Below are 27,259 nucleotides of genomic sequence, written 5' to 3' on the forward strand. Positions count from 1 at the left end.
CGAAAGCAAAACACGTGATCATAGCCCAGCAGAATCTTACAGTCTAATGGGTTGGATAGCAGATACATGTGATTTATAAATAGTGGGAGCAGGAAGCTCTTAGGACAGTGCTCTGCACACAGTAAGCGCTCAGTAAATATGATCGAATGAATGAGAAAGAGCAAAGATATGACAGGAAGTAGAATACATATATCGGGCCTCAAAGTGGCTACCTGCTTACTTGGGGCTCAGAATAGGTGAGGAACAGCCAGGGGAAAGAGCCCAGACCTGAGAGTCAAAGGAAGTGGGTTCTAATTCTGGCAATGCCACTTACCTGCTGTGTGACCTTGTACGTTACTTTTCTCCTCTATGCCTCACTTTCCTTAACTGTGAAATATTATTTGACTCTGAATCCCAGGTCAGAAAGGGATTGTGCCCGACCCAATTATATTGTATCTACCCCAGTGCGTAGTACAGTGTTTGGCACATAGTAAGCGCTTCACAAATGCCATCATTAGAAGCCAGATGTAGCTAATGTGCTTCCTCACCCCAGCCCCCACTGAGATTTCCCCACTGTGCCAGAGCCAGCCCGGCCCTGTGGTAGGCTGCAAGCAAGACCTGTTCCATCACCAAGAGGTGAACTGCCTTCCTGAAGGAAAATAGACTCCCTTCCCCTTCTGGGCACTGATGGATCCATGCCAGTTGGTCCACTGGGAACCTCGGGCTCTTTTCTGGATCTTGTGCCCCAGAGAAGAGCTTTGTTGTGCCCTCTGGAGAGGGACGGAGTTCCTTCACTGCCCTCCCTGGCCCCCCGCTGCTGTCTCCTGGGTACTAGTCTCTCATTCCCCTGGCCCCAGGCTCCTTGGCAACACTCTGAGTTATGTTAGAGATATAATAATGAATTATACAAAGTATTATACATAATTAATTTATAATAAAACACGCACGGGATGGTTTAATTTCTCCAAGTGACTGATGCGGTGCCAGCCAGCTCCTGCCAGAGAGTGCATGTGCCTTGGCTGAGTGCAATAGCCCTCGTTCCCCATTCCTAATGAGGGGCCCGGCAGCTCTTGGGAGAGAGAGTTGCCTCAGACGGATGCCAAGAACTCAACTCCCTCTGCTGCCCCTGGGACCTGGGCCAGCGAGAGGCACCTCTCCAGCTGCCAAGGATTCCTAAATCCGCCCAGTTCCCCTGGCCTGAACCCCTGGGAGGTGGCTCAGCCCCGGTGTCCCGGTCTGGAGTTTCCTGAGCTCCTAGATATCTTGATGTGGAGTTCTACTGCTCTCTCCTCTCAGGACTTGGTGGCACCACATGGCAAGAAGTGGCTCCCGTGCCCCTCTCCCCCACACCCACCCAACCCATTTCCCAAACAGCGAGCGAGCTTCCCGTAGCCTGCCCGCTGCCCATGTCCTGCCGGTTAAAGACCTTGGCCCTTCCTAGTGATGCCAGGAATCGGATTTAGCCGAGGAAGAGATCTCAGGCTGCCCCAGACCACAGATTGAATAATGGACAGAGGTCACGGGTTCTAATCCCAGCTCAGCCACTTGTCTGCTCTGTGACCTCCTCCAGACTGTAAGCTCGTGGTGGGCAGGGAATGTGTCTGTTTACTGTTGTATTGTACTTTCCCAAGTGCTTAGTACAGTGCTCTGCACATAGTAAGTGTTCAGTAAATACAATTGAATGAAGTCACTTCACTTCTCTGTGCCTCACTTACCTCATCTGGAAAATGGGGATTAAGACTGTGAGCCCCATGCGGGACAGGGACTGGGTCCAACCCTATTTGCTTGTATCCACCCCAGTGCTTAGTACAGTGCCTGGCACATAGTAAGCACTTAACAAATACCACACTTACCATTATTATTATTATTGTTTTTATTACCGTTACCTAGATCAGGCCAGTCCTCTCTCTCCGGGGGCGGCCCACATCTTTCCGGGTCGGGTCATCTTGGGCCTTGGAACTCAAGGGGGCTTTGTGATAACCTGGTGCAAGCTGAATATTGCCCATTTGATGTGAGGACGCTGGGTGAGCTTGAGGTGACCCCCTACCCCCGCTCAAGTCCTGAGCCCAAGCCTCTCCACCCGGCCTAACGCCCGGGCCTCACCCTCCTCCCAACCGGAGTCAGGCCTGGAAGCTGCTGACAGGCCCTGCTCTGCTCTGCCTACACTTGATGCATCCCCTGAGAATGTGTCTATCGTTACACTGTACTCTCTCAAGCATTTAGTCCAGTGCTCTGCACACAGTAAGCGCTCGATAAATACGATTGACTGACTGGCCAGGGGACTAAATGCTCACTGTTGGGGTTTCAGATGCTGAGGCTGCTGCTCCTGCCATCAGTTCTCCTGCTGGGGTCGCCCCCGGCCAGCGAGGGATCCCACAGGGCCGAACCCATGTTCACCGCCGTCACCAATTCTGTCTTGCCCCCGGACTATGAGAGCAACCCCACGCAGCTCAATTACGGCGTGGCTGTCACGGACGTGGACCACGACGGGGACTTCGAGATCGTGGTGGCCGGGTAAGTACTCCCCTCTGCTCGGTGAACCCCACGCGGTCAGCCCCATGTCCCTCCGTATTTGTTTTTGGTGGGGGGTGATTCTCCTGGGACGTTGGAGTTAGGAGGTGCAGTGGTAGCCCAGGTGCTCGCCTTTAATAAGCCCTCACTTCCCCTATTTGCCCACCTTCTGTGTCACCTCTGCTCTTGGGTCTGTACCCGTAAGAAATTTGATTTTCACTCCCACCCCTCACAGCTCTTATGTGTATATCCACGTCTGACTTATTTTAATATCACTCTCCCCCTCAAGACTGTAAGCTTCTTGTGAGCAGGGATTGCGATTATCTACTCTATTGCAGTGCACTCTCCCAGGCCCTTAGCACAGTGCTCTGTTCACAAGTGAAGCAGCACGGCTTAGTAGATAGAGCAGGGCCTGGGAGTCAGAAGGACCTGGGTTCTAATCCCGGCTCCCCCACTTGTCTGCTTTGCGGCTTTGGGCAAGTCACTTGACTTCTCTGGACCTCACTTACCTCAGCTGTAAAATGAGGATTAAGACTGTGAGCCCCATGCGGGACTGGGACTGTGTCCAACCTGATTTGCTTGTTTCTACCTCAGCGATTAGAACAGTGCTTGACACGTAATAAGCACTTAACAAGTGCCATAATAATAATCATTATTATGTATTCATTAAATACCATTGATTGATGGATTGACTGATGGATCGCTTCCTAGGAAATATTCTGTGTCCTGTCTCAGACACCTCCCTTCTCCCTCGCCTTTCCCAGGTGCTAGAAGAGGTGATGCCTCCCACCTTCCTTAATCATTATAATAGTAATTAGGGCATTTATTAAGTTCTCACTATGTGCTAAATGCTGTGATAGCTATAAGGTTATGAGGTAGGACACAATCCCTGGTCCACACAGACCTCACAATCTACCTTACCCCCACTATACAGATAAGGAAACTGAGTCCCAGAGAAGGACATAGATTAGATCAGTTGTGGAGCTGTAGCAAGAACACTGGTCCCAGCCATTCGTGCTCCTTCGCCATTTTCCCCTGACTTTTTGAATCCTCAAAGAAGGTTCATTCCTACAGTTTATCTCCTCAGATCCCAGTGAGAAGTTGGTGGCAGGTGGCTTACATTGTTTATTTCAGAAGCAGCTTGGCCTAGTGGAAAGAGCCCAGGCCTGGGAGTGAGAACACTTGAGTTCTAATCTCAGCTCTGCCACTTATCTGCTGTGTGACCTTGAGCAAGTCACTTAACTTCTCTGTGCCTCAGTTACCTCATCTATAAAATGGGGATTAAGACTGTGAGCCCTGTGTGGGACCCGGACTGTGTCCAACCTATCTCGTAACTTGTATTCAGTCAGTCAGTCAGTTGTATTTAGCTAGTGCTTATAGCGTGAAGAGCACTGTACTAAGTGCTTGGGAAAGTACAATATTACAATATAATAGACACAGATGTTCTTCCCCTCGACTCTATTTATTGCCATCGTTCTCATCTGTCCGTCTCCCCCGATTAGACCGTAAGCCCGTCAAACGGCAGGGACCGTCTCTATCTGTTGCCGACTTGTTCATTCCAAGCGCTTAGTACAGTGCTCTGCACATAGTAAGCGCTCAAGAAATACTATTGAATGAATGAATGAATGCCCACAAGAAACTTACAGACTTAGAAGGGGAGACAGACATTGTGATAAATAAATAAATTAGTTTGTATGTAAGTGCTGTGGGGCTGGGAGAGGGGATGAATAAAAGGAAAATCAAATCAGGGTCACTCTTGGAGGAGGTTTGCCTTCACTATGTGCCAGGCATTTTACTAAGCGATGTGGTGGATGTAAGCAAATCGAGATGGACAAAGTCCCTGTCCCAAGTGGAGCTCACACAGCCTCAATCCCCATTTTACAGATGAGGTAACTGAGGCCCAGAGAAGTAAAGTGACTTGTCCAAGGTCACACAGCAGACAAGTGGCGGAGCCAGGATTAGAACCCGTGACCTTCTGACTCCCAGGCCCGGGCTCTATCCGGTCTGTCATTCAAATACCATTTGAAACAAACAACAACAAAAAAAACCCAAAATGCTGAGACCCTGAGCAGCTGAAACCCCGAGTTCAGTGGGCTTGATTCTAAGTTGTCATCTCTGTTATGTTCCAAAGCCTCCTGTAACATTGGCAGGTCATTTGCCTCAGTTTCCCTCTGAGGTGACTTCCAGGGGTGGGGAATGGGGATTTGTGGCCCATCCCTCAGGTCTGGGTGACTGGATATGCATATGGATAACTGCAAAGATTTTTCTTGAGCCCTTAACGTTACCTGCCCAAGGTCATAGGCGAACGCCGCAGAGGGACGTAAGATTTCCAATCCAGGTTTTGGACACCTGGCCCGAAGCTTCGAATACTTACTCGGTCGTCCTGGCATTCATCCACGTGATCAGCCCGTGCCAATATTCCTAGTCTGGGTTGAGCAGAATCCAAATTCAGTTTTATGATAATTGCATCTGGTGTGTCAGTTGCTCTCTAGGTCTGCAGCTGTAGGTAGGCGGAGAAGAGGTCCTGATGAAGGCAGCTTGCTCATTTTCCTCCAGGATTTCAGGGCTATGCCTGCAGCGGGAAGCGTAGCAGGAGAGGCTGTGGCGATCAGCAGGACCCTGCCTATCTGCCCTGACACCTCACCCCGATGCCCGACTGCAGCAGTCGGTCGTATTTATTGTTTACCGTGTGCGGAACATTTTACTAAGCGCTTGGGAGAGTACAGCATAACAGATGCGTACCCTGCCGACGACGAGTTTACAGTCATCCCCGCTCTGGGACCACACACCCCCGCAGGGTTCCGGCCCCGGCTTCGCTCACAAGGGCTCCCCGAGCTGCCCTCTCCGATCCTTCGGCTGCTAGTGGCGACGGTGACTCTCTGGGCTTGCAGCACTTTGGAGCACTGGGCTCCTTCCTAATCAATCATTCCATGGACTTCTCCCTTCTGCATCGTCCTCACACTTGGATCTGTACCCTTTAAGCACTTAATAATAATAACAATAATAATAATAATTCTGGAATTTGCTAAGTTCTTACTGGGTGCCAGGCACTGTACTAAGCGATATTCATCCCACCTTCAGTTTCACAGCACTTATATACATATCCACAATTTATTTAATTCATTCATTCAATAGTATTTATTGAGCGCTTCCTATGTGCGGAGCACTGTACTAAGCGCTTGGAATGTATAAATCGGTATACATTGACAGGTTTACAGTCTAATTGGGGGAGATGGACAGACAAGAACAATAGCAATAAATAGAATCAAGGGGATGAATAGAATCAAGCCCTTCCCTCTAGACTGTAAGTGTCTTGTGGGCAGGGCTTGTGCCTTCCAACTCTGTTGTATCGTACTCTCCCAAGCAGTGGGAAGCAGCGTGGCTTAGTGGAAAAGAGCCTGGGCTTCGGAGTCAGAGGTCATGAGTTCGACTCCCGGTTCTGCCACTTGTCAGCTGTGTGACTGTGGGCGAGTCACTTCACTTCTCTGGGCCTCAGTTCCCTCATCTGTAAAATGGGGATTAATTGTGAGCCTCACGTGGGACAACCTGATTACCCTGTATCTCCCCCAGCGCTTAGAACAGTGCTCGGCACAGAGGAAGCGCTTAACAAATACCAACATTATTATACAGTAAGTGCTTGATAAAGGCCACCTATTGATTGATTGTCTACTGTGTGCAGAGCACTGTGCTAAGTTAGTACAGAGTTAAAAAAAAATAGTGGTATTTGTCAAGCACTTACTATGTGCCGTGCACTGTACTGAGTGCGGGGGTGGATACAAGCAAATGGGGTTGGACACAGTCCCTATCCCTCACGGAGTTCACGTCTCAATCTCCATTTCACAGATGAGGTAACTGAGGCAAAGAGAAGTGAAATGACCTGCCCAAGGTCACACAGCAGACAAGTGGCAGAGCCCGGTTAGAATCCATGACCTTCTGACTCCCAGGCCCATGCTCTATCCACTATGCTATGCTGCTTGTAATAATAATAATAATAATAATGTTGGTATTTGTTAAGCGCTTACTATGTGCAGAGCACTGTCCTAAGCGCTGGGGTAGACACGGGGGAATACATGATGTACCGTATGTGCTTGGGAAGGTAAAATAGAATTAGGAGACATGTTCCCTACCCTCAAGGTGCTTACGGTCTAGTGGGGAGACAGGCACTGAAATAAGCTACAGATAGTAAGAATTAATAAGAGTATAAAATTATGGACATAGGTTTTCCAGAAGGTTGTGAGTACCCAAGGGCTTGGGAGGCACGACGAGGCTGAAATGGCTTTTGGGAGAATATTAATTGGGGAAATTAACAAACCAATGGAGAAGTCTTCCTGGAGGAGATCACTGGGGGCAGGGAACGAGTCTATCAACTCTATTATACTGAATTCAGCCAAGTGCTTAGTATACTGCTCTGCACACAGTATGCTCTCAATAAATACCATTGACTGATGATTGAGATGTGATTTCAGAAGGACTTGGAAGATGGGCAGAGCAGTAGTCTGTAGAGGGAGATAATTCCGGGAAGGAGGGAGGGTGTGAGCGGCAGGAGGAAGAAAAATGAGGCACATGAGGAGCACTGTATGAAGCACTGGGAAAAAAACATCTGGTTGAGAAGTAATAATGTTGGTATTTGTTAAGCGCTTACTCTGTGCAGAGCACTCTTCTAAGCGCTGGGGGAGATACAGGGTAATCGGGTGGTCCCACGTGAGGCTCACAGTCTTCATCCCCATTTTACAGAGGAGGGAACTGAGGCCCAGAGAAGTGAAGTGACTCGCCCTTAGTCACACAGCTGACGGGTGGCAGAGCCGGGAGGCGAACCCATGACCTCTGACTCCGAAGCCCGGGCTCTTTCCACTGAGCCGCGCTGCTTCCCCCAAGCGGAGTAGAGTAGGTTGGCTTGAAAGGTGAGAGAAGAGTGCCTGCTGGGGTGTGACTGGGGTGCAAATGCTTAGGGAGTCCCTAAGTCGTCAGCTCCAGTCCTTCTCCCTCTTCTGTTTGTTAGGGGCAGGGAAGCCCTGCTCCCGGTGCCCACGTGGAAAGTCCGGGACTCACCCAAGGCCACAGGCTAAGCCTCGAGGGGAGAAGCAAAGACAGTCGAGCGTCAAAGGCCTTTTTTAAAAAATGATCCCATTGTCTAATACCTCAATGGCAGACTTTAAGATAGCAAAGTCACAGGCCATAGTAATAGTATTAATAATAAGAATAACTGTGGTATCTGTTAAGCACATACTATGTGCCAGACACCGTACTAAGGACCGGGGTGGATAGAAGCAAATCGGGTTGGACACGGTTCCTGTTCCCTGTGGAGCTCACAGTCTCAAATCCCCATTTTACAGAGGAGGTCCCTTAAGCACAGAGAGGTGAAGTGACTTGCCCAAGGTCACACAGCGGACCGGTGGTGGAGCCGGGATTAGGACCCATGACTCTCTGACTCCCAAGCCGGGCTTTAGCCGCTGTGACATGTACAAAGGCCAGAAGCAACAGAGGAGATCTTCTCTCCAGCACTGTCCAGCCTAGGCCTGAGAAGGACTATAAAAGCTACTCTTTACGGTTCACGATGGCAGCCTTCTTGTCTCACCTAGGAAATGGAGAGGTGAGAGTGCAGTCATGGATCCACCATGATCTAAGGACAGGCTTTGCCTCACTTCCCTCATCTCCATTCCTGCCCTGACTCTTTAACGGTGGCCACCATCCCATAGTGACAGCTTTTCTGTCTCTTCTTTCTTCTGCTCCTCATTGTTTCCCAACTCCCTTCAATCATCATCATCTTCAGAATCACAGTGCTGTCTGTCCAGCACTTGCTATACGAGCCAAGCACCGTACCAAACACTGGGTTAGATACAAGATAAGCAGATCGGATAAGCGGTCCCCGCCGCTCACAGTCCAAAGGGGAGGGAGGAGTCTTTCCGCCTTTTGTCCTTTGTGAGAGCAGAAGGGATCGCTATGAACAGTAAAGGAGGAAGATTGGGCATCTCTAGGTACGAATGGCATAGACTCGCAGGGTTAAGAGACTCATGGGAGGTCACCTGGTCTAGAGCCGTTCTGAGGGTGTTTTATGGCTCGCCAGTGGGTCATGAAGAGCTCCCCGGCGGACCATGAGGATTCCACCGCAAAGGGAAGGAGGTCCGGCAGCTGTCGGGCGCTACCAAACCATCCAGGTGGATGAGACGCTCACAGAAGACTGATGGAGCACGTTGACTGTGGGGGAGAGAGGGAAGTGGCCGAGTGGAAGGGCATTTATCCTCTGATCCCGGGGAGGCAAAGTCGGACGGCTGCTTCTCAAGCTCTGGGTTTTTTGGGTTTTTATTTACAGGCGTGCGATGCCCCGCGGAGGTGGCTGGAAAGCCCTGCTTTTGTCCACCTCCCGGGCTGCAAGAGAAAAAAATTTTTTTATGGCATGTGTTAAACCCTTACTCTGTGTCAAACACTTTCTAAGTGCTGGGGGAGATACAAATAAATTAGGTTGGACACAGTCCCTGCCCTTCATGGGCCTCACAGCCTAAATTGGGGGGAGAACAGGAGAAATGAGGCACAGAGAAGTGAAGTAATTTGCCCAAGGTCACACAGCAAGTATTTGGCAGAGCTAAGATTCAAACCCAGGTCTTCTGACTCCCAGACCCGTGCTCTGTCCACCAGGCCGTGCTGCTTCTGAACCATCCCAGGTCTCCTGCCTTTCAGCAAATGATCTCACAGCCCCTCTCCAGAACCCAATCCAGAACTGATAAGTCCTCTCAGTCCCTTTCCTCACAGCTAACCCAAGTCCCGCGCACTGCAGCAGAAGCAGGAGGAATTGAGGCCTCCCAAGATGAGATGAGAACATCTGTGTAAGTCTTTGTTCTCTAGGTGACAACCCTTCAGATGAAAGTAGACTAGGCAGCCACACCTTTGAGATGTGATTTCAGAAGGACTTGGAAGAACCTCTGTGGGAAGTCGCTCCCTTTCAGTTCCAGGTGACCTCAGTCTCATCTATCTCGCTGCCGGTTTCTTGCCTACTTCCTGCTTCTGACCTGGAACTTCCTCCCCCTTCATATCCGATAGACGATCGCTCTCCCAACCTTCAAAGCCTTTTTAAAAATCACATCTGCTCCAAGAGATCTTCTCCAACTAAGCCCTCGTTTCCCCTACTCCCTCTCTCTTCTGCATCATCACCCTTGCACCTGGATTTGTACCCTTTAAAATAATGTTGGTATTTGTTGAGCGCTTACTAGGTGCAGAGCACTGTTCTAAGCGCTGGGATAGATACAGGGTCATCAGGTTGTCCCACGTGAGGCTCTCAGTTAATCCCCATTTTACAGATGAGGTCACTGAGGCCCAGAGAAGTGAAGTGACATGCCCACAGTCACACAGTTGACAAGTGGCAGAGTCGGGATTCGAACCCATGACCTCTGCCTCCCCAGCCCGGGCTCTTTCCACTGAGCCACGCCGCTTCTCTAATGTTGGCATTTGTTAAGCGCTTACTATGTGCCGAGCACTGTTCTAAGCGCTGGGGTAGATATAGGGTAATCAGGTTGTCCCACGTGAGGCTCACAGTTTTCATCCCCATTTTGCAGATGAGGTAACTGAGGCACAGAGAAGGGAAGTGACTTGCCCACAGTCACACAGCTGACAAGTGGCAGATCTGGGATTCGAACCCATGACCTCTGACTCCCAAGCCCAGGCTTTTTCCACTGAGCCACACTGCTTCACCCTCAGCCCCACATCACTTATGTACGTAGCGGTAATTTATTTTGATGTCTTTCCCCGCTTCTAAACCGTGAGCTCTTTATGGGCAGGGAACGCGTCTATCAACTCTTGCTTAGTACAAGTGCTTAATACAGTGCTCCAGCACTAGGTAAATATGATTATTTGATCGACTGGACATGATCCATTGGAAGGGGTCTGACTGACCAGGGCAGGGCACAAGGAGAGGGTTATCACCTGCTTCTCTCAGGCTTCAGTTCTATCAGGAGACCCCAGTTTAGAGCTCTCCTTTTCCCTCCCTGACCTGGCGGGAGATCTGGCCAGTCATTGATTCCAACGGGGTTCCAAACTGCGTCCCCAAGTTGCCGACGAAGGCCCGGAGCAGAGCGTCGGGAGGAACACAAGGACTTAAAATCCACAATGGAGAAGCTGCAAAATTCTCATGTTAAGGATGATTCCCTCTGCCTTCAAGAGAAGGCAAGGTAAAGGAACCAGAAGCCAGTCAGAGGCCGGGGGTGTTGGGAACTCCGGGCTGAGAACGACAGTACAAAGGGAAAGAGACGGGGAGTGAAAGGTCTGCGGTCACGGGGACCGGAGAAGGAGAATGCTGGGAAACTGGGGGAGAGTTATAGGGGCAGAGCGGGGAAGGCTGAGGGATGTGTTGATTTCCTTTGGGGAAAATTTTATTTGGGGGAAGAAGCGATCGCTGTATTTGGGGCCGTAACTCAATAAAGCAGTCCAGTTTGGTGCTGCACCTGACGGAGAACCTGTTCAGTTAACATCAGTAGACCCACATAAAAATAAATATAAACCAGATTTATCCCTTTCTGGACAGGCGAGAAAAGGTATGATTTTGGCTGGGCTGCGAGAGCCCCTAGATCTTTTTCAGGCAGACATAAAGCCAATCATCCCCCAGTTTGAATTTGAGCCGATTATTTGTCCTCCCTCTGTATAGTATTATCTGCGCTCCATTCGTCAAATACAAGGCGGCCATCCCATAGTCATTTTGAATTCTGATCCTCTCTTCCGAAGTGCTGGCTACCCCCACCCAGGGTGGTCTCATCCATAAATTTAATGAGCATGCTCTGTGGGCCATCTTTCAGGTCGTGGATTAAAAAATATTCAACTGTGGATCCTTGACCATCTGCAGCGGGACATTATTTGGTTCATAGAGCTTGGGCCCCGGAGTCAGAAGGTCATAGATTCTAATCCCGGCTCTGCCGCTTGTCTGCTGTGTGACCTCAGGCAGGTCACTTCACTTCTCTGTGCCTCAGTTACCTCATCTGTAAAATGGGGAATAAGACTGTGAGCCCCATGCGGGACTGAGACTGTAGTCAACCCGATTTGCTTGTATCCAAGCATTATCCACTTTAGTAAACTGCCTGGCACAGAGTAAATGCTTAACGAATACCACAGTTATTATTATTATTATATTACTACATCTCCCCTTGACTTAGCACCCACCTATTGAGAATCATTCTCTGACCATCCCTCCATTTCAACCACCGCTCAGGAACATTTATTATTGACTTGAGTTTTACTAGAGGCCCTGTGTCCCCAAGATCCCTTCTCCCAGTTAGGGTTGCTGCGGCTGAACTAGGGAAGGGCCTCCTTAGGCTTTTCACATTTGAGGAAAGTGAGATATTCAGACTTTGCTAATTGGTCAATCAGTCAGTTGGCCTTGTGGAGGTTTGGTGGGGTCACGGTGTGATCCATTTGTCCTGGCTGCACGGTGGAAGGGCCTCTCTAGGATTTGCACATTTGATGAAAGCGAGATACTCGGCCATCGCGAGTTGGACAATCGGTCAATTGATCTGTGGGGCTTTGGTGAGGTCGCAGTGTGATCTGTTCATCCTGGAAGACTGCACATGCTGTGGGCCGGAGAGCTGTCTGCTCACTGTTGGGAGTTTGGGGTATCCTGGCTCCGTTTATCAATGCCATTGATTTTGCGCAGATTGCCGGTGAGTTTCTGTGGTGTTCCACAGTCCTCGGTTAACTGTGATCGAGAGAGTGTGCGGGCGCCTGACGCAGGGAAGACCAGAAATGAGCACTCTTGTGTTCCGCGCGGTGATCAGCAGAGGAAGAGGCCCCGCTCAGCTCGGCAGCTGCTGCTGGGAGACTGCCTGGACCGGCGAACGGCTTATCTGCTAAACTGCAGGTGCAGGATTTCGATTGGCATATATTGTCCCCTCTGGGACAGGTTGCAGTTCGGACTTGAGCCCCATGTTTCTGCTCCCCTGTCATGTTTCCCATCAGTGGAAGGTCTAGTTAACTGTCTGTCTGGATCAGCGAGGACCCAGGAGTTTCACCACTCTCAAGGGGAAAAGGGCCAACTCCAGAGGGTTCCCGACTCTCGGGGAGCTGCCCCCTACCTCCTGATGGGTGTCCGCCTTCCCTGGAAGCAGCAGCTTCCAGGAGAATCCCCAGTAGTCTATCTCCCATCCCTCTCGGCAAACAACGGCCATTTGGGCCAAATTGAGAAATTGAGAGAGGGATGGAGGTCAGTGTGTTCAGAGAAGCAGCATGGCCTAGTGGATAGAGCATGGGCCTGGGAATCAGAAGGACTTGGGTTCTAAACCTGGCTCCACCACTTATCCTATTTAGTTGCTATTGTTTTTACGAGATGTTCTTCCCCTCGACTCTATTTATCGCCATCGTTCTCGTCTGTCCGTCTCCCCCGATTAGACCGTGAGCCCGTCAAACGTCAGGGACCGTCTCTATCTGTTGCCGACTTGTTCATTCCAAGCGCTTAGTACAGTGCTCTGCACATAGTAAGCGCTCAATAAATACTATTGAATGAATGAATGAATTATCCGCTGTGCGACATTGGGCAAGTCACTTAACCTCTTTGGTCACTTAACCTCTCTGTTACCTCATCTGTAAAATGAGGATTAAGACTGTGATCCCCATGTGGGACTGAGACCGTCTCCAACCTGATTAGACTGCAACTAACCCAGAACAGGGCTTGATACATAGTAAGCACTTAACAAATACCATCAGCATCATCATCATCATCAGAAACACTGGGGTGCCCCTCCTTGGAGGGCCAGATTTGCTTTTTGAGGGCGAGCCTGGACCCTCTCTTCCTCTTTCCCTGATTCATTTTTCTCCGCAAGTCTTTGCCTCCTAACTACCACCTCAGTACTTGTGTACTTATTGATTTATATAGTCCATTTGAACATGTTGTTTTTTCCACCTAGGCATCTTTTCATTCTCTTTAACCTCTAATCTGTAAATTAGGTTGTGTCTCTCCTATTGAACTCCCTGGGTGCAAAGACTGCGTCTTTTACTTTTACTGTACTCTTCCTAGAACTTAGTACAGTGCTCTGCACTCAGCAGGCACTCAAGAAATATTTCAGATTGATTGAGCCCAGTTTCCCACTGGGCATGGATTTGGAGGAGAAGTGCAGATTGGTCAGACAGGAAAGCACAGAGCCAGCATTCTTCCTCTGTCCCCGGCCATAATTTCTGATGGGCCATTTTGCAATCAACCAGTCAGTCAATCCATGGTATTTATTGAGTGCTTACTGCATTCAGAGCACTGAACTAAGTGATCGGGAGAGTACAATATGATAGACGTGGTCGACACCTTCCCCACTCACTGCCTGCAGGATCGTGGCACCTTTGTCCAAGGTCAGGCACCATTCTGTCACCATCAGCGTCATCCCATCACCATCTCTCATTTTGTCTTCCCTCTCTGCAAAGTCCCGAGGAGGCACTTTGAGATCTTGCCCTGTGACACAGGTGAGGCCACAGGTTTGGACAGGCAGAGTTGGTTGCAGGTCCCAAAGAAGAGCTCATCGGGGCACGAATGCAGGCAGATGAAGTGGAGAGGGAGTGGGCAGAGACAGAGACGGAGAGAGTCGTTCAAGCGACAGGGCATCTCACCTTTCTGGGGGCTCAGGAAAGGCCCAGTTAACTGTGTCCAAGCTGACAGGAGGTGATTCTAACAGGATGGAGATTTGGCATATCAGGTGGACTGGGTCAGGGAGTGGAGAGAGATTTTCAAGGAGGATGGGGACAGGTGAGAGTACCCTGGAGAGTTTGGAGCAAGACTTACTGCCTTTCTACAGGGGATCCCTGGCGATTTGGGACCCCTCTTTGCTCCCAGCTTGAACAATGCCACCCAAGGTCAACCTCATTTGACAAAGCCTAAGTGGGGGAGTGCGTTCTTTGTGCAGATGAGGACTCCCACGATCTCACTCAGCCAACGTCTTTCCACCCTGACAGGTCACAGCCTTAATGATGCCAGGGGTCAATGGCCCAGCAGCCCCCAGAATCCTTCTGGGCTGAGGAGGTCACCCTTATTCCCAGGCAAAGTTGGGAGCAGCTTAGAAGGCAAAGGCCATAGACAAGACTGGAAAGGAGGGATTCAGTGTGGTTCTCTCAGAGTTGGAGAATCAGTGCTCACCTACCTGGAAATCCAGGGGGTTGCACAACTGGGGTCCTTCCATCCTTGAGAGGGGGTGTATGCATGGGGAAGGCCAATCCCAGAGGCTCTTGCCAAAGGGTTAGGCTTCACCTCCTTAATTGTGGCATTTGTGAAGCACCTACTATGTGTGAAGCACTGTATTATTGCTGGGGTAAATATAAGATAATCAGGTCCCACATGGGGCTCACAGCCTAAGTAGGTAGTAGAACAGATATTGAATCCCTATTTTATAGATGAGGGAACTGAGGCACAGAGAATAATAACGTTGGTATTTGTTAAGCGCTTACTCTGTGCAGAGCACTGTTCTGAGCGCTGGGGTAGATACAGGGTCATCAGGTTGTCCCACTTGAGGCTCACAGTCTTCATCCCCATTTTTACAGATGAGGTAACTGAGGCACAGAGAAGTGAAGTGACTTGCCCACAGTCACACAGCTGACAAGTGGCAGAGCCGGAATTTGAACCCATGACCTCTGACTCCCAAGCCCATGCTCTTTCCATGAAGTGATTTGCCCAAGGTCACACAGCAGGGATTAGGACCCAGGTCGTGTGACCCCCAGGTCCTCTGACTCCCAGGTCCATGTTCTTTCTGTTAGGTCATGCGGCTTCTCTTTGGGTTTATTTGTCATCAGTCATCATCACTGTTTTTCGGGGCCCTTGCAGATATTCTCCTTCTAGTCGATTTAGGATTATTTTTGCAAACTGGAGCCAGAGAAAGCACTAATCGTTGAACTCATTTACCAAGTCTCCATAGCAAGCAGCAGCTAAACTCAGGAAAAAATGACTGACTTAAGTTTCATCTCCTCTTTCAGCTCCTTCCCAAGGTGAGGATAAGAAGGAGGCGTAATTTCAAAGGTGGATGACACGCAGGATGGCCCAAGTGGAGAAGGGTGGGGAGAGGGAGCACAGCTGGAGACAGAGGGAGACTTGAGGGATGGCAGGCACCCAAGGTGAAGAGAGGGGAGGACTGGTGTAAGTGCACTGTCAGCTGGCTATGTTGCTCTCCAGCTGGTCACGACATTGAAAATTAGTCCGTGGTTACGGGATGACTGGAAAGAGGACGGAGCGGAGTTTGAGCATATACTGGGGAGGAAGGGTCCAAGCTGCTGTTCGTGACAAGAGCTCCCAGCTTCCCCCCACCCCCCTGCTCTGAGTGTGAGGCTGCCCAGCTGGCAGAACTAAAAATAACCCTGGGGGGCATGCGATGTGGGTCATGCCACAGGCACAAAGACACCTAGGCCTGGCCCTGGGAGGAGGAACCAAGGGCTGGGCTCATCAGTCCCTAAATAATTGATTTGGCTGCATAGAAAAGGCAAGTCTCGCCGTTCATGCCCCAGTCCTTTTGAAGAACTGGAAATTACAAAGGAGGGGGAAAAAAAACCCTGCACATTTCCAAAGAATTGAGCATGTGCAGAAGGCGGAATGCTCAAGACAGAAGGTTGGGGGAGGGGCTGGAGGGAGCCTGTCCCTTAGAACCTCCTCCATCCTAGAATGCATCCCAGCATGTCCCCGTGAAGCCACGTGAACATGCTGTGCAAGTTTGCACCCCAGAGTCCACACCTCAGCCTCAATCCCTAACCAGGTCATTCATTCATTCACTCAATCAATCGTATTTATTGAATGCTGACTGTGTGCAGAGCATTGTACTGAGTGCTTGAGAGAGTACCATATAACAATAAACAGACACATTCCCAGCACACAACGAGCTTACAGTCTAGGGACTGGGGGGAGACACACATCGATACAAATAAATAAATTACAGCTATGTACATAAATGCTGGGGGGCTGGGGGGGGGGGAGAACAAAGGGAGCAAGTGACACAGAAGGGAGTGGGAGAAGAGGAAAGGAGGGGCTTACTCTGGGAATGCCTCTTGGAAGAGAGGTGCCCTCAATAAAGCTTTGAAGGGGAGGAGAGCAACTATCCGTCAGATTTGAGGAGGGAAGGTGTTCCAGGCCAGAGGCAGGACAAGGGCTAGGGGTCAGCAGTGAGATAGGTGAGACAGAAGCACGGTAAGGAGATTGGCATTAGAGGAGCGAAGTGTGTGGATTGGGTTGTAGAAGGAGATTATGAGGTTGGGTAGGAGGGGGCAAGGTGGTGGACTGCTTTAAAGTCAATGTTGAGGAGTTTTTGTTTGATGCGGAGGTGGACGGGCAACCACTTTTTTGAGGAGCAGGTGACATGTCCTGAATGTTTCCGTAGAAAAATGATCTAGGCAGCAGAATGAAGTATGGACTCCAGTGGGGAGCGATAGGAGGCTGGGAGGTCAGCAAGGAAGATGATGCTGTAATCTAGGTGGGATAGGATGAATGATTAATTAACATGGTAACAGTTCGGATAGGGAGGAAAGGGGAGATTTTAGTCATGTCGTGAAGGTGGGATGGACAGGATTTAGTGATGGATTGAATATGTGGGTTGAATGAGAGCAAGGAGTCAAGGATAATGACATGGTTAGGGGTTGTGAGACAGGAAGGGTGATGATGCCATCGACAGTGATGGGAAAGTCAGGGGGAGAACAGGGTTTGGATGGGAAGATAAAGAGTTCTGTTTTAGACATGTTAAGCTTGAGGTGACCGGAGGATATCCAAGTAGAGATGACTTGAAGGTAAGAGGACGTGCAAGGCTGCAGAGATGGAGAGGTGGTAGAAGACATGGGAGTGAATGTGTTCTCCAAGAGAGTGGATGTAGATGGATAATAGAAGGGGACATAGAACTAAACCTTGAGGGACCCCCACAGTTAGGGGGTGGAGGGCAGAGGAGGACCCCACAGAGAGATTGAGAATGAAAGGCCAGAGAGATGAGGAGAATCAGGAGAGGACAAAGTCAGTGAAGCCAAGATTGGATAACATTTCCAGGAGAAGGGGCTGGTCCACAGTGTTGAAGGCAGCTGAGAGGTCGAAGAGGATTAGGATGGAGCACAGGCTGTTGGATTTGGCAAGAAGAAGATCACTAGTGACTTCGGAGGGCAGCTTCTGTGGAGTGAAAGGGATGGAAGCCAGATTAGAGGGGGTCAAGGAGAGAATTGGAGGAGAGAAATTTGAGAGAGTGGATGTAGACAACTCACTCAAGAAGTTTGGAGAAGAATGGTAAGAGGGAGATGGGACGATAACTGGCAGGAGCCTTGGGGTCAAGGGAGGGATTTTTTGGATAGGGGAGAAGACATGAGCATGTTTGAAAGCAGTGGGGAAGAAGCCACTGGAGAGCTAACGGTTGAAGATAGCTGTTAGGGAGATTTGTCAGGTGGTAATAATAACAATAATTGTGGTATTTGTTAAGTACTTACTGTGTGCCAGGCAGTGTACTAAGCATTAGAGTGGATAAGCCCCCCTTTTCCTCAGCTCCCCTTCTTCTCCGCATCACTCTGACTCGCTCTCTTTGCTCTACCTCATAGACTGTTTAGACTGCCATCACTGGGCAGGGATTGTCTCTGTCTGTTTCTGAATTGTACATTGTAAGTGCTTAGTACAGTGCTCTGCACAGAGAAAGTGCTTAATAAATACTATTGAATGAATACCCCCGCCTCCCTGTCCCACAGCACTTGTGTATACATGTACATATCTGTAATTCTATTTATATTGATGCCTGTTTACTTGTTTTGATGTCTCTCTCCCCGCTTCTAGACTGTAAACCCGGCGTGGGCAGGGATGGTCTCTCTTTATTGCTGAATTGTACTTTCCAAGCACCTAGTATAGTGTTCTACACAGAGTAAGTGCTCAATAAATACAATTGAATGAATGGATGAATGCAAGAAAATCAGGATGGACACAGTGTCTGTCCTACATGGGGCTCCCTGTCTCGATCCCCATTTTACAGATGAGGTAACTGAGACAAAGGGAAGTGACGTGACTTGCCCAAGGTCACAGCAGACAAGTGGCAGAGCTGGAATTAGAACCCATGACCTTCTGACTCCCAGGCCCATGCTCAAAACACTATGCCATGCTGCAGATTCTCCCACTGTCCCCATCACCACTTGACAGATCACACTTTCTGATCTCTCTTTGGCTGACTTTCTTCTTCAGAGATTTTAAGGACCTGAATTTATGCCAAGAATCAGGGAAATTCCAAATTTCCAAAGAAATGAGTATGTTTAGAACTGTGCTGAAGAGGGCAGAATTTGAGGATAACCAGAGAGGTAGGGTGGCCAGTCACCCTGTTTTATACAGGACAGTCCAGTTATCAGTTGGTCCGTCCACTGTCTGATGTGGATTTGGCCCCAGAAGCCTTTATGTCTAACTTTTTGGTGTCGTCGCCCTCCGCCATAGCACCTGCCTCTGAGTTCCATGGTGCCCGTGTTTCTGCAGACTTCAGAGAGAGTGCGGAGGGTCTGAAGGAAGCTGGGGGCTGGCCCCCTTCTCTGGAGACGTGATCTAGGTTTGGAAAACTTATTAACACTTCTGCCGAGTGGCACATGTGACTTTTTTAAAAATGGAATTTGTTAAACGCATACTATGTGCCAGGCACTATACTAAGAGCTGGGGTAGATACAAGCAAATCGGATTGGACATAGTCCCTGTCCCAAGTGGAGCTCACAGTCTCAATCCCCGTTATACAGATGAGGTAAGCGAGGCCCACAGAAGTGAAGTGACTTGCCCAAAGTCACACAGCAGACCAGTAGCGGAGGCTGGATTAGAACCCATGACCTTCTTACTCCCAGGACCTTGCTCTATCCACTACGCCCTGCTGCCGCTGCTTTAGTGTTCTTGCCTTGAAATTTCCACCTTTCCCGCCTGATCTCCTTCTTCTACTATACCGTTCCTGCTGCTGGTCCTAGGAATCAGGTGGAGGAGATGGTGCCATCATTGGTAAAGCAGGTTTTTTTCTGGTATTTGTTAAGTGCTTACTACATTAAGCACTGTTCTAAGCACTTTCCCCCCTTCAAAGTCTTATTGAAAGCAAATCTCCAAGAGGCCTTCCCTGACTAAGCCCTCCTTTCCTCTTCTCCCACTCCCTTCTCCCACTCCCTGACTTCCTCCCTTTATTCATCCCACCTCCCAGCCCCACAGCACTTATGTACATATCTGTAATGTATTTATTTCTCTAAATGTCAGTCTCCCCCTCTAGACTGTAAACTCGTTGCGGGCAGGGAATGTGCTTGTTTATTATTGTATTTTACTCTCCCAAGCACTTAGTACAGTGACTGATTGACTGACAGATAATTTCCTTAGGCATTCTAAAAAGAGGAGAGGCGAAGTGGGAATCCTGAAAGATGGTTGGCTAATGTGGATGGTCACCAGCAGACATGGCTACCTGGGCAACCATCGCCTGGGCTGTGGCACCCGGAGTATCATCGGCACTATCCTGCATTCACTTTGGCTACAAACGAGTCCTGAATTTAAAACACCTTTGCCTGCAGTTCCCAATGTGCTACAGCCCTGCCTGCCTACCTATGCAGGATGTGGGACAGGGATTGTGATTATTATTATTGTGGTATTTGTTTGTGCCAGGCACTGTACTAAGTGCTGGGGCTGATATAAGCAAATGGGGTTGGACACAGTCCCTGTCCCACAGGAGGACTCAGTCTCAATCCCCATTTTACAGATGAGGTAACTGAAGCACAGAGAAATCAAGTCACTTGCTCAAGGTCACACAGCAGTGACAGAGCCAGGATTAGAACTCATGACCTTCCAACTCCCAGGCCCTTGCTCTGTGTTCAGTCCGAATTGCTTGTATTCACCTCAGTGTCTGGCATACAGGAAGTGCTTAACAAGTATAACAATTATTATTACTATTACTATTAAATCCTGCTACAGTAACGTAGGACACCTAGATCCTGCTAGGACTCACCCTTCCTTGTGGATTGTCTCCTGTCCCTGCTCTCTTCCAGACTTCTCTATCACCTTGGATGGCACGACCATCCTTCCCGTCTCTCGGGCCCGCGATCTCGGTGTCATCCTTGACTCATCTCTCTCGTTCACCCCACGCATCCTATCCGTTACCGAGACCTGCCGGTCTCACCTCTACAATATCGCCAAGATCCGCCCTTTCCTCTCCACCCAGATGGCTACCTTACCGCTACGGGCTCTCGTTATATCCCGGCTAGACTACCGTGTCGGCCTTCTCTCTGACCTCCCTTCCTCCTCTCTCGCCCCGCTCCGGTCTATTCTTCACTCCGCTGCCCGGCTCATCTTCCTGCAGAAACGATCTGGGCATGTCACTCCCCTTCTTAAACAACTCCAGTGGTTGCCTATCGACCTGCGCTAAACAAAAACTCCTCACTCTAGGCTTCGAAGCTCTCCATCACCTTGCCCCTTCCTACCTCTCCTCCCTTCTCTCTTTCTACCGCCCACCCCGCACGCTCCGCTCCTCCGCCGCCCACCTCCTCGCCGTCCCTCGGTCTCGCCCATCCTGCCGTCGACCCCCGGGCCACGTCCTCCCGCGGTCCCGGAACGCCCCCCCCCCCACCTCCGCCAAAGTGATTCTCTTCCCCTCTTCAAAACCCTACTTAAAACTCACCTCCTCCAAGAGGCCTTCCCAGACTGAGCTCCTCTTCTCCCTCTACTCCCTCTACCGCCCCCCCTTCACCTCTCCGCAGCTAAACCCTCTTTTCCCCCTTTCCCTCTGCTCCTCCCCCTCTCCCTTCCCATCCCCTCAGCACTGTACTCGTCCGCTCGACTGTATATATTTCCATTACCCTATTTATTTTGTTAATGAATTGTACATCGCCTCGATTCTATTTAGTTGCCATTGTCTTTACGAGATGTTCTTCCCCTCGACTCTATTCATCGCCATCGTTCTCGTCTGTCCGTCTCCCCCGATTAGACCGTAAGCCCGTCCAACGGCAGGGACCGTCTCTATCTGTTTCCTACTTGTTCATTCCAAGCGCTTAGTACAGTGCTCTGCACATAGTAAGCGCTCAATAAATACTATTGAATGAATGAATGAATGAATGCTCCTCGTCGCATTCCCGATTCTAATTCCCCACTGAATTTGGGGGGGGCTGTGAGTTAAGTAGTGAATTCCTCCAGTGTGGAGCAGTGTGGGGAAGTCCCAGCCCCACTGTACTAAAGGGACAACAGACACAGAGCAAGGCATATTGTGATGCCCCGGAAACAGGGGTAGAAAGAGGTCCCTTCTGTCACCTCCCTGGGACTTGGGTTGTCAGTCAATCACTTATATTTACTGAGCACTTATTATATTCAGATCACTGTACTAAGCATTTGGGAAAGCACAAAATCCTGGTTGGGCCCCGGGGTTCAGGACTGATCTACAGCTGGAAGGAGAGGAGGAGGAAAAGAGCTTTGCGGGAGAGCGTCGATGCCATTCTGGGCTCATCGGGGGCTTTGGTCTGCTCAGGACCAGGCAGAGCTGATTGAGCAGAGCCTCTGGAACAAACCTAAACCAGGCTAGGCCAGATGACCCGCACCCATAGCTATCTGGATTAAAATTCTCTGGGCCCTTTCCAAGAGAGTCAGTTGTTATTTGGGTTGGTGGGTGATGGGTGAACTTGCCGCTTAGCCCAGTTTTAGTAATAGCATTAGTTACTTCTTATCAATCAGTGGCACTTAGTGAGCGTTTACTGTGGGCAGAGCACTGTACTAAGCACTGGGGAAAGTACAATACAATGACAATGATGATGATTGTATCTGTTAAGCGCTTACTGTTTGCAAGCACTGTTCTAAGCTCTGGGGTGGATACAAGCTAAAGCTTACAGTCTTAAATCCCATTTTATAGATTCATTCAATAGTATTTATTTATTGAGCACTTACTATGTGCAGAGCACTGGACTAAGCGCTTGGAATGAACAAGTCAGCAACAGATAGAGACAGTCCCTGCCATTTGACGGGCTTACGGTCTAATCAGGGGAGACGGACAGACGAGAACGATGGCGATAAATAGAGTCGAGGGGAAGAACATCTCGTAAAAACAATGGCAACTAAATAGAATCAATAGAAACAGATGAGGTGACTGAGGCACAGAGAAGTTGAGTGACTCGCCCAAGGTCACAGAGCGGACAAGTGGCAGAGCTAGGATCAGAAGCCACGTCCTTCTGACTCCCAGGCCCTTGCTCTATCCACCAGGCCATGCTGTGGAGTTGATAGACACATTCCCTGCCTACATTGAGCGTAATTTTATGCTTAAATAAATTCTCAACCAGGTTTCCTTTCCCAGTGTTTAGCGCAGTGTTTTCCACACAGAAAGCACTTAATAAATAGTATTACCACGATTACTAGCATTTACTGAGCACCTCCATGGTGCAGCATCCCATATCAGGTGCTTGGAGAGTACAGATGCAGAAGCGACCTGTTCCTCGCCCATAAAATGTCTACAAACCGATATCGAAGGATTTACAAATGTGTTGAAGTCAAATCATCGCGAGGTTCTCTAGGCTGTGGTGAAGCCCAAAACAGCTTGCCCCCGGCCCAGGAGGAATCAGAGATGATCGGAGCCGGGTAACGGGTCCTCCGAACATCCCGCTGCTCCTACCGTCTTAGTGGCCGAGAATGTGCCCGTCTGCACTGCTCTGATCCTGAGGTCCCGAGACCACCCCGAGCTCCAGTCCTGGGCCCCGGCCTCCTCTGGAGTGGGGCTGTGCTGACAGCACTCACTACCGCTGTGGAAATCCCATTAATTGAGGCAAATATGAGCCGGTGTGCCGGCTCAGGTGGGCTGCCAGGAGGAGATGGAGATGGAGACGAAGACCGTGAGCTGTGTGTCCCCTTTTCTCGTCCCCCTGCCCCTCACACACGCAAGGGCGGCATTAGAAGAGGCTTACTGGAGCCTTCTGAACAACAGTGTTCTCCGAGTGCACGCAGGAGACTGGGGCATTTTCAAGTGGGTGTGCAGCTGTGTGTGTTTGCCCGTGCACCATTCTCCTTTGGGGGCACACCCAAGAGTTTGCCCACCTTGTTTGCCCCCTAGACTGTAAGCACGCAATCTGTCTCCCCCGATCAGACCGTAAGCCCGTCAAACGGCAGGGACTGTCTCTATCTGTTGCCGACTTGTTCATTCCAAGCGCTTAGTCCAGTGCTCTGCACATAGTAAGCGCTCAATAAATACTATTGAATGAATGAATCGATACTATTGATTGAACTGTTTGCAGTCAGTCAGTTGTATTTATTGAGCACTTACCGTGGGCAGAGCACTCTACTAAGCGCTTGGAAGAGTACGAAATAACTCCATAACAGACACATTCCCTGGCCACAAGGAACTTACAGTCTAGAGGGGGAGGCAGACACCCATATAAGGTAATAATAATGTTGGTATTTGTTAAGCGCTCACTATGTGCCGAGCACTGTTCTAAGCCCTGGGGTAGATACAGGGTAATCAGGTTGTCCCACGTGAGGCTCACAGTTAATCCCCATTTCACAGATGAGGTAACTGAGGCACAGAGAAGTTAAGTGACTCGCCCACAGTCACACAGCTGACAAGTGGCAGAGCCGGGGTTCGAACTCATGACCTCTGACTCCCAAGCCCGTGCTCTTTCCACTGAGCCACAGACATGACATGAGAAGCAGCATGGCACAGTGGACGGAGCATGGGCCCAGGAGTCAGAAGGTCATGGGTTCTAATTCCGCCTCCACCACATGTCTGCTGTGTGGCCTTGAGTAAATCACTTCACTTCTCTTTGCCTTAGTTACCCCAGCTGTAAAATGGGGATTGAAACTGGGAGCCCCACGTGGGACAGGGACCAAGTCCAAGCCGATTTGCCTGTATCCACCCCAGCGCTTAGTACAGTTCTCGGCACACAGTAAGCGCTTTACAAATACTATTGTTAGTATTATTATTACATAAGTGGGGCGGGGCTGGGAGAGAGGATGAATCAAGGGAGCGAGCTCATTACAAACAGCTGTTGGCCCAACTTCTGGACCGGCCAGGACTGCTGCCACTCACAATCTTGATGACCTCCAATGGCTACAGTCATATGCCCTCTCTAGGGGCAGCTGGGGTACATGGCTGACGTGAAATCACAGGAAAGCACGCCCCACCACGCAAGTTGGAAACTGTGCACTGAGCAGCTCTGTCCCTAGACAACCCCAGCTTCAGTCTGACTCGCTCTCAGCCATCTCTCCCACAGCCAAAAATCATCTTCTCTTGGCACCCAGCTTGTGCGATTCGCTCTTCCCCGGCCCACCTGCTTCCCCCTCACTCCCAAATCAATTTTCCATCTCTAAGTCATTGCGATTGTCACTCCTTCTCTCTGGAACAGTTTCCAACCTCCTCTTTGCCAAACCATGCCCCCAGTCCTCCCTCAGAGAGCTATTACCCCCTCAGCTCCTGGAGAAAATCTCAGATCCAATCCGCTCCCCTGCTTGGGTCCGGGCCTCCTTTTCACAATGTTCATCCTATGGAGCAGTGGAGCTAGTGGTGTGCATTAGCGAGAACGTTCACGTTTAGCAGCTTCGGTCAGAATTTCATCAAATTCTCATGGCCCTCTTCGAGACGACTCTCTCTGCTGCTTTCTCCCCGGCTCTACAGCCTGGTGTCCTGGCCGGGGCTCACGCGCTGTGAGTTCTCTGGGTTCCCATGTTGATTTTCCCGTGAGCCCTCTCTCTTCATTTTCATGGTTATTTACTGAGCACCGACTGTGTGCAAGGTACTGTATGAAGGGCTTGGGAGACTACCCCATCGGGGCCTTGTGGGTTCACAATTTTGAGAAGCAAGCACTGCCTAGTGGAAAAAGCCCAGGTCTTGGAGTCAGGGGGGTATGATCTTGGTCAAGTCACTTAACTTCTCTGTGCTTCAGCTTCCTCATCTATCAAATGGATATTCAATATGTTCTTTCTCCCCCTTAGACTGTGAGACCCATGTGGGGCAGGGATTGTGTCCCAACTGATTTTCTTTTATCTATCCCAGAGCTTAGCCTAGTGCTTGGCACATAGTGAGCATTTCACCAATGCCACCAATATTATTTAATATTGACACCTGGGGTGTGGTGGGAACGATTTTGAAACTTCCAGGAATCCAGAATGGTCTACCTTACTGGACCAGGATTTGGGGAAGGAAGGTTGGGTTAGTGCATGTGTGGGTGTCAGGGGGGTGACACTAGAGAAGCAGCTAGGCTTAGGATAAACAGCACGGGCTTGGGAGTCATGAGTTCTAAGACTGACTCCACCACTTATCAGCTGTGTGACCTTGGGCAAGTCACTTAACTTCTCCGGGCTTCAGTTACCTCATCTGTAAAATGGGGATTAAGACTGTGAGCCCCATGTGGGACAACCTGATTACCTTGTATTTACCCCAGCATTTAGAACAGGGCTTGGCACATAGTAAGCGCTTAACAAATGCCATCATTATTATTATGACACTAATGCATAACTACAGAATGGAGTCAAATGTCCCCCCAAAAGGCAAGGAGTTCTAGCAAAATGCATTACTGAATTTTCACGGAAAAAGCGTGAAAGGATGCAAGAGATGTTCTCTCAAAGGCACTGCTGCTGCTGCTGTTTGACCATCAACATCACTGAACCTGACTCAACTGCTAAGGCATGAGCTGTGACGTTCAGATTTAACCCCAGAAAATACAATAGACTGAGGCTTTAATGAAATCTAGGATTGTGCAGGAGAGAACTTTATGTCAAAGAGAGATTCTAGACAATATCTTTTATTTTCAAGCATCTAGGACTCTTTGGTAACAAGAACAATAATAAAAACAACAATTAGAAAAATAACATTTAAGCACTTAGTGTGTGTCAAGCACTATTCTGAGCCCTGGGGTAAATACAAGGTAATCAGGTCGGACACAGTTCCTGTCCCACATGGGGTTCTCAGTCTAAGCAGGAGGGAGAACGGGTATTGAATCCTCATTTTTTATAGTTGAGGAAACTGAGACACAGAGAAGTTGTGATTTGCCCAAGATCCCACAATTAGAACTCTGCCTGATTATCCTGCCATTAAATAGGTATTAAGAAGTAGTAAAAGTAGTAGGAATAATAGTAATTATTCAATTCTTACTGTGTTTAAGCACTAATTGCTGATAAAAAATACATAGTCTAGGAATAAAGTTGATGTTATGGCTTGTTTCCTGATTGTATTGCACCAGCATAGTGTGAGCTGGTTCCTTTTTCCACAGTATAAGTGTGTTGCAGAATACACTCATTCGAGTTCCTTTTTCCTGTGTTCAAAAGCCCACCTCCTGAAGAACAAAGGATCAGAACGTCAGTCCTGGTGCCTCACACACAGTAAATAGAAACCCAGATCGCGACTCAGATGAACCTATTAGAGGTAGGGAAACCAGTGGGAAGGATAAAAGAGCTGATGGTACAGGCTCGCCTACATAACATGGGAACTTTTCCTGCGCCACCAAGACCTTAGCAAAACCCCAGTCCCATCCTCGATTTTGGACCCGCCAGGCAGAGCTGAAGTACAAGAGTCATAACACCTTCCATGTATCAGAGCCGAACAATGGCTATTTCCACCACACTGTGGGGTTCTCCTTGGAATCAGTATGGGAAGTATGGTCTCCCCCCACCCCACCCCCCGCCCGCCCCAGAGCACTTACGGATATAAGTATAATTTTATTTATTTATATGGATGTCTGTCTCCCCCATTCTAGACTGTGAGCTCATGTAGGCAGGGATTGTCTCTATTGCTGTATTGTACTTTCCCAAATGCTTAGTACACTGCTCTGCACACAGTAAGGGCTCAATAAATACAACTGAATGAATGAATGAATGCATGAATGAATCCAGAAAATCCACCAACTGGAAAACCCAACCACAAGCCAT

At 49.4% G+C, this 27,259-nt stretch overlaps 1 protein-coding gene across 2 annotated transcripts in view; it reads left to right on the forward strand.

The window, feature by feature from the left end:
* The window catches only part of CRTAC1 (cartilage acidic protein 1), a 156,054-nt gene that overhangs the window by 15,700 nt on the left and 113,095 nt on the right, over positions 1-27,259 (forward strand). For both annotated transcript variants that reach the window (XM_029060567.2, XM_029060566.2), the window contains exon 2: positions 2,288-2,493. In XM_029060567.2, coding sequence (XP_028916400.1) covers positions 2,288-2,493 — 206 coding nt within the window. The remainder of the gene's footprint in view (positions 1-2,287; positions 2,494-27,259) is intronic.

This window comes from Ornithorhynchus anatinus, chromosome 3, assembly GCF_004115215.2.
Source record: "Ornithorhynchus anatinus isolate Pmale09 chromosome 3, mOrnAna1.pri.v4, whole genome shotgun sequence".
Lineage (NCBI taxonomy): Eukaryota > Metazoa > Chordata > Mammalia > Monotremata > Ornithorhynchidae > Ornithorhynchus > Ornithorhynchus anatinus.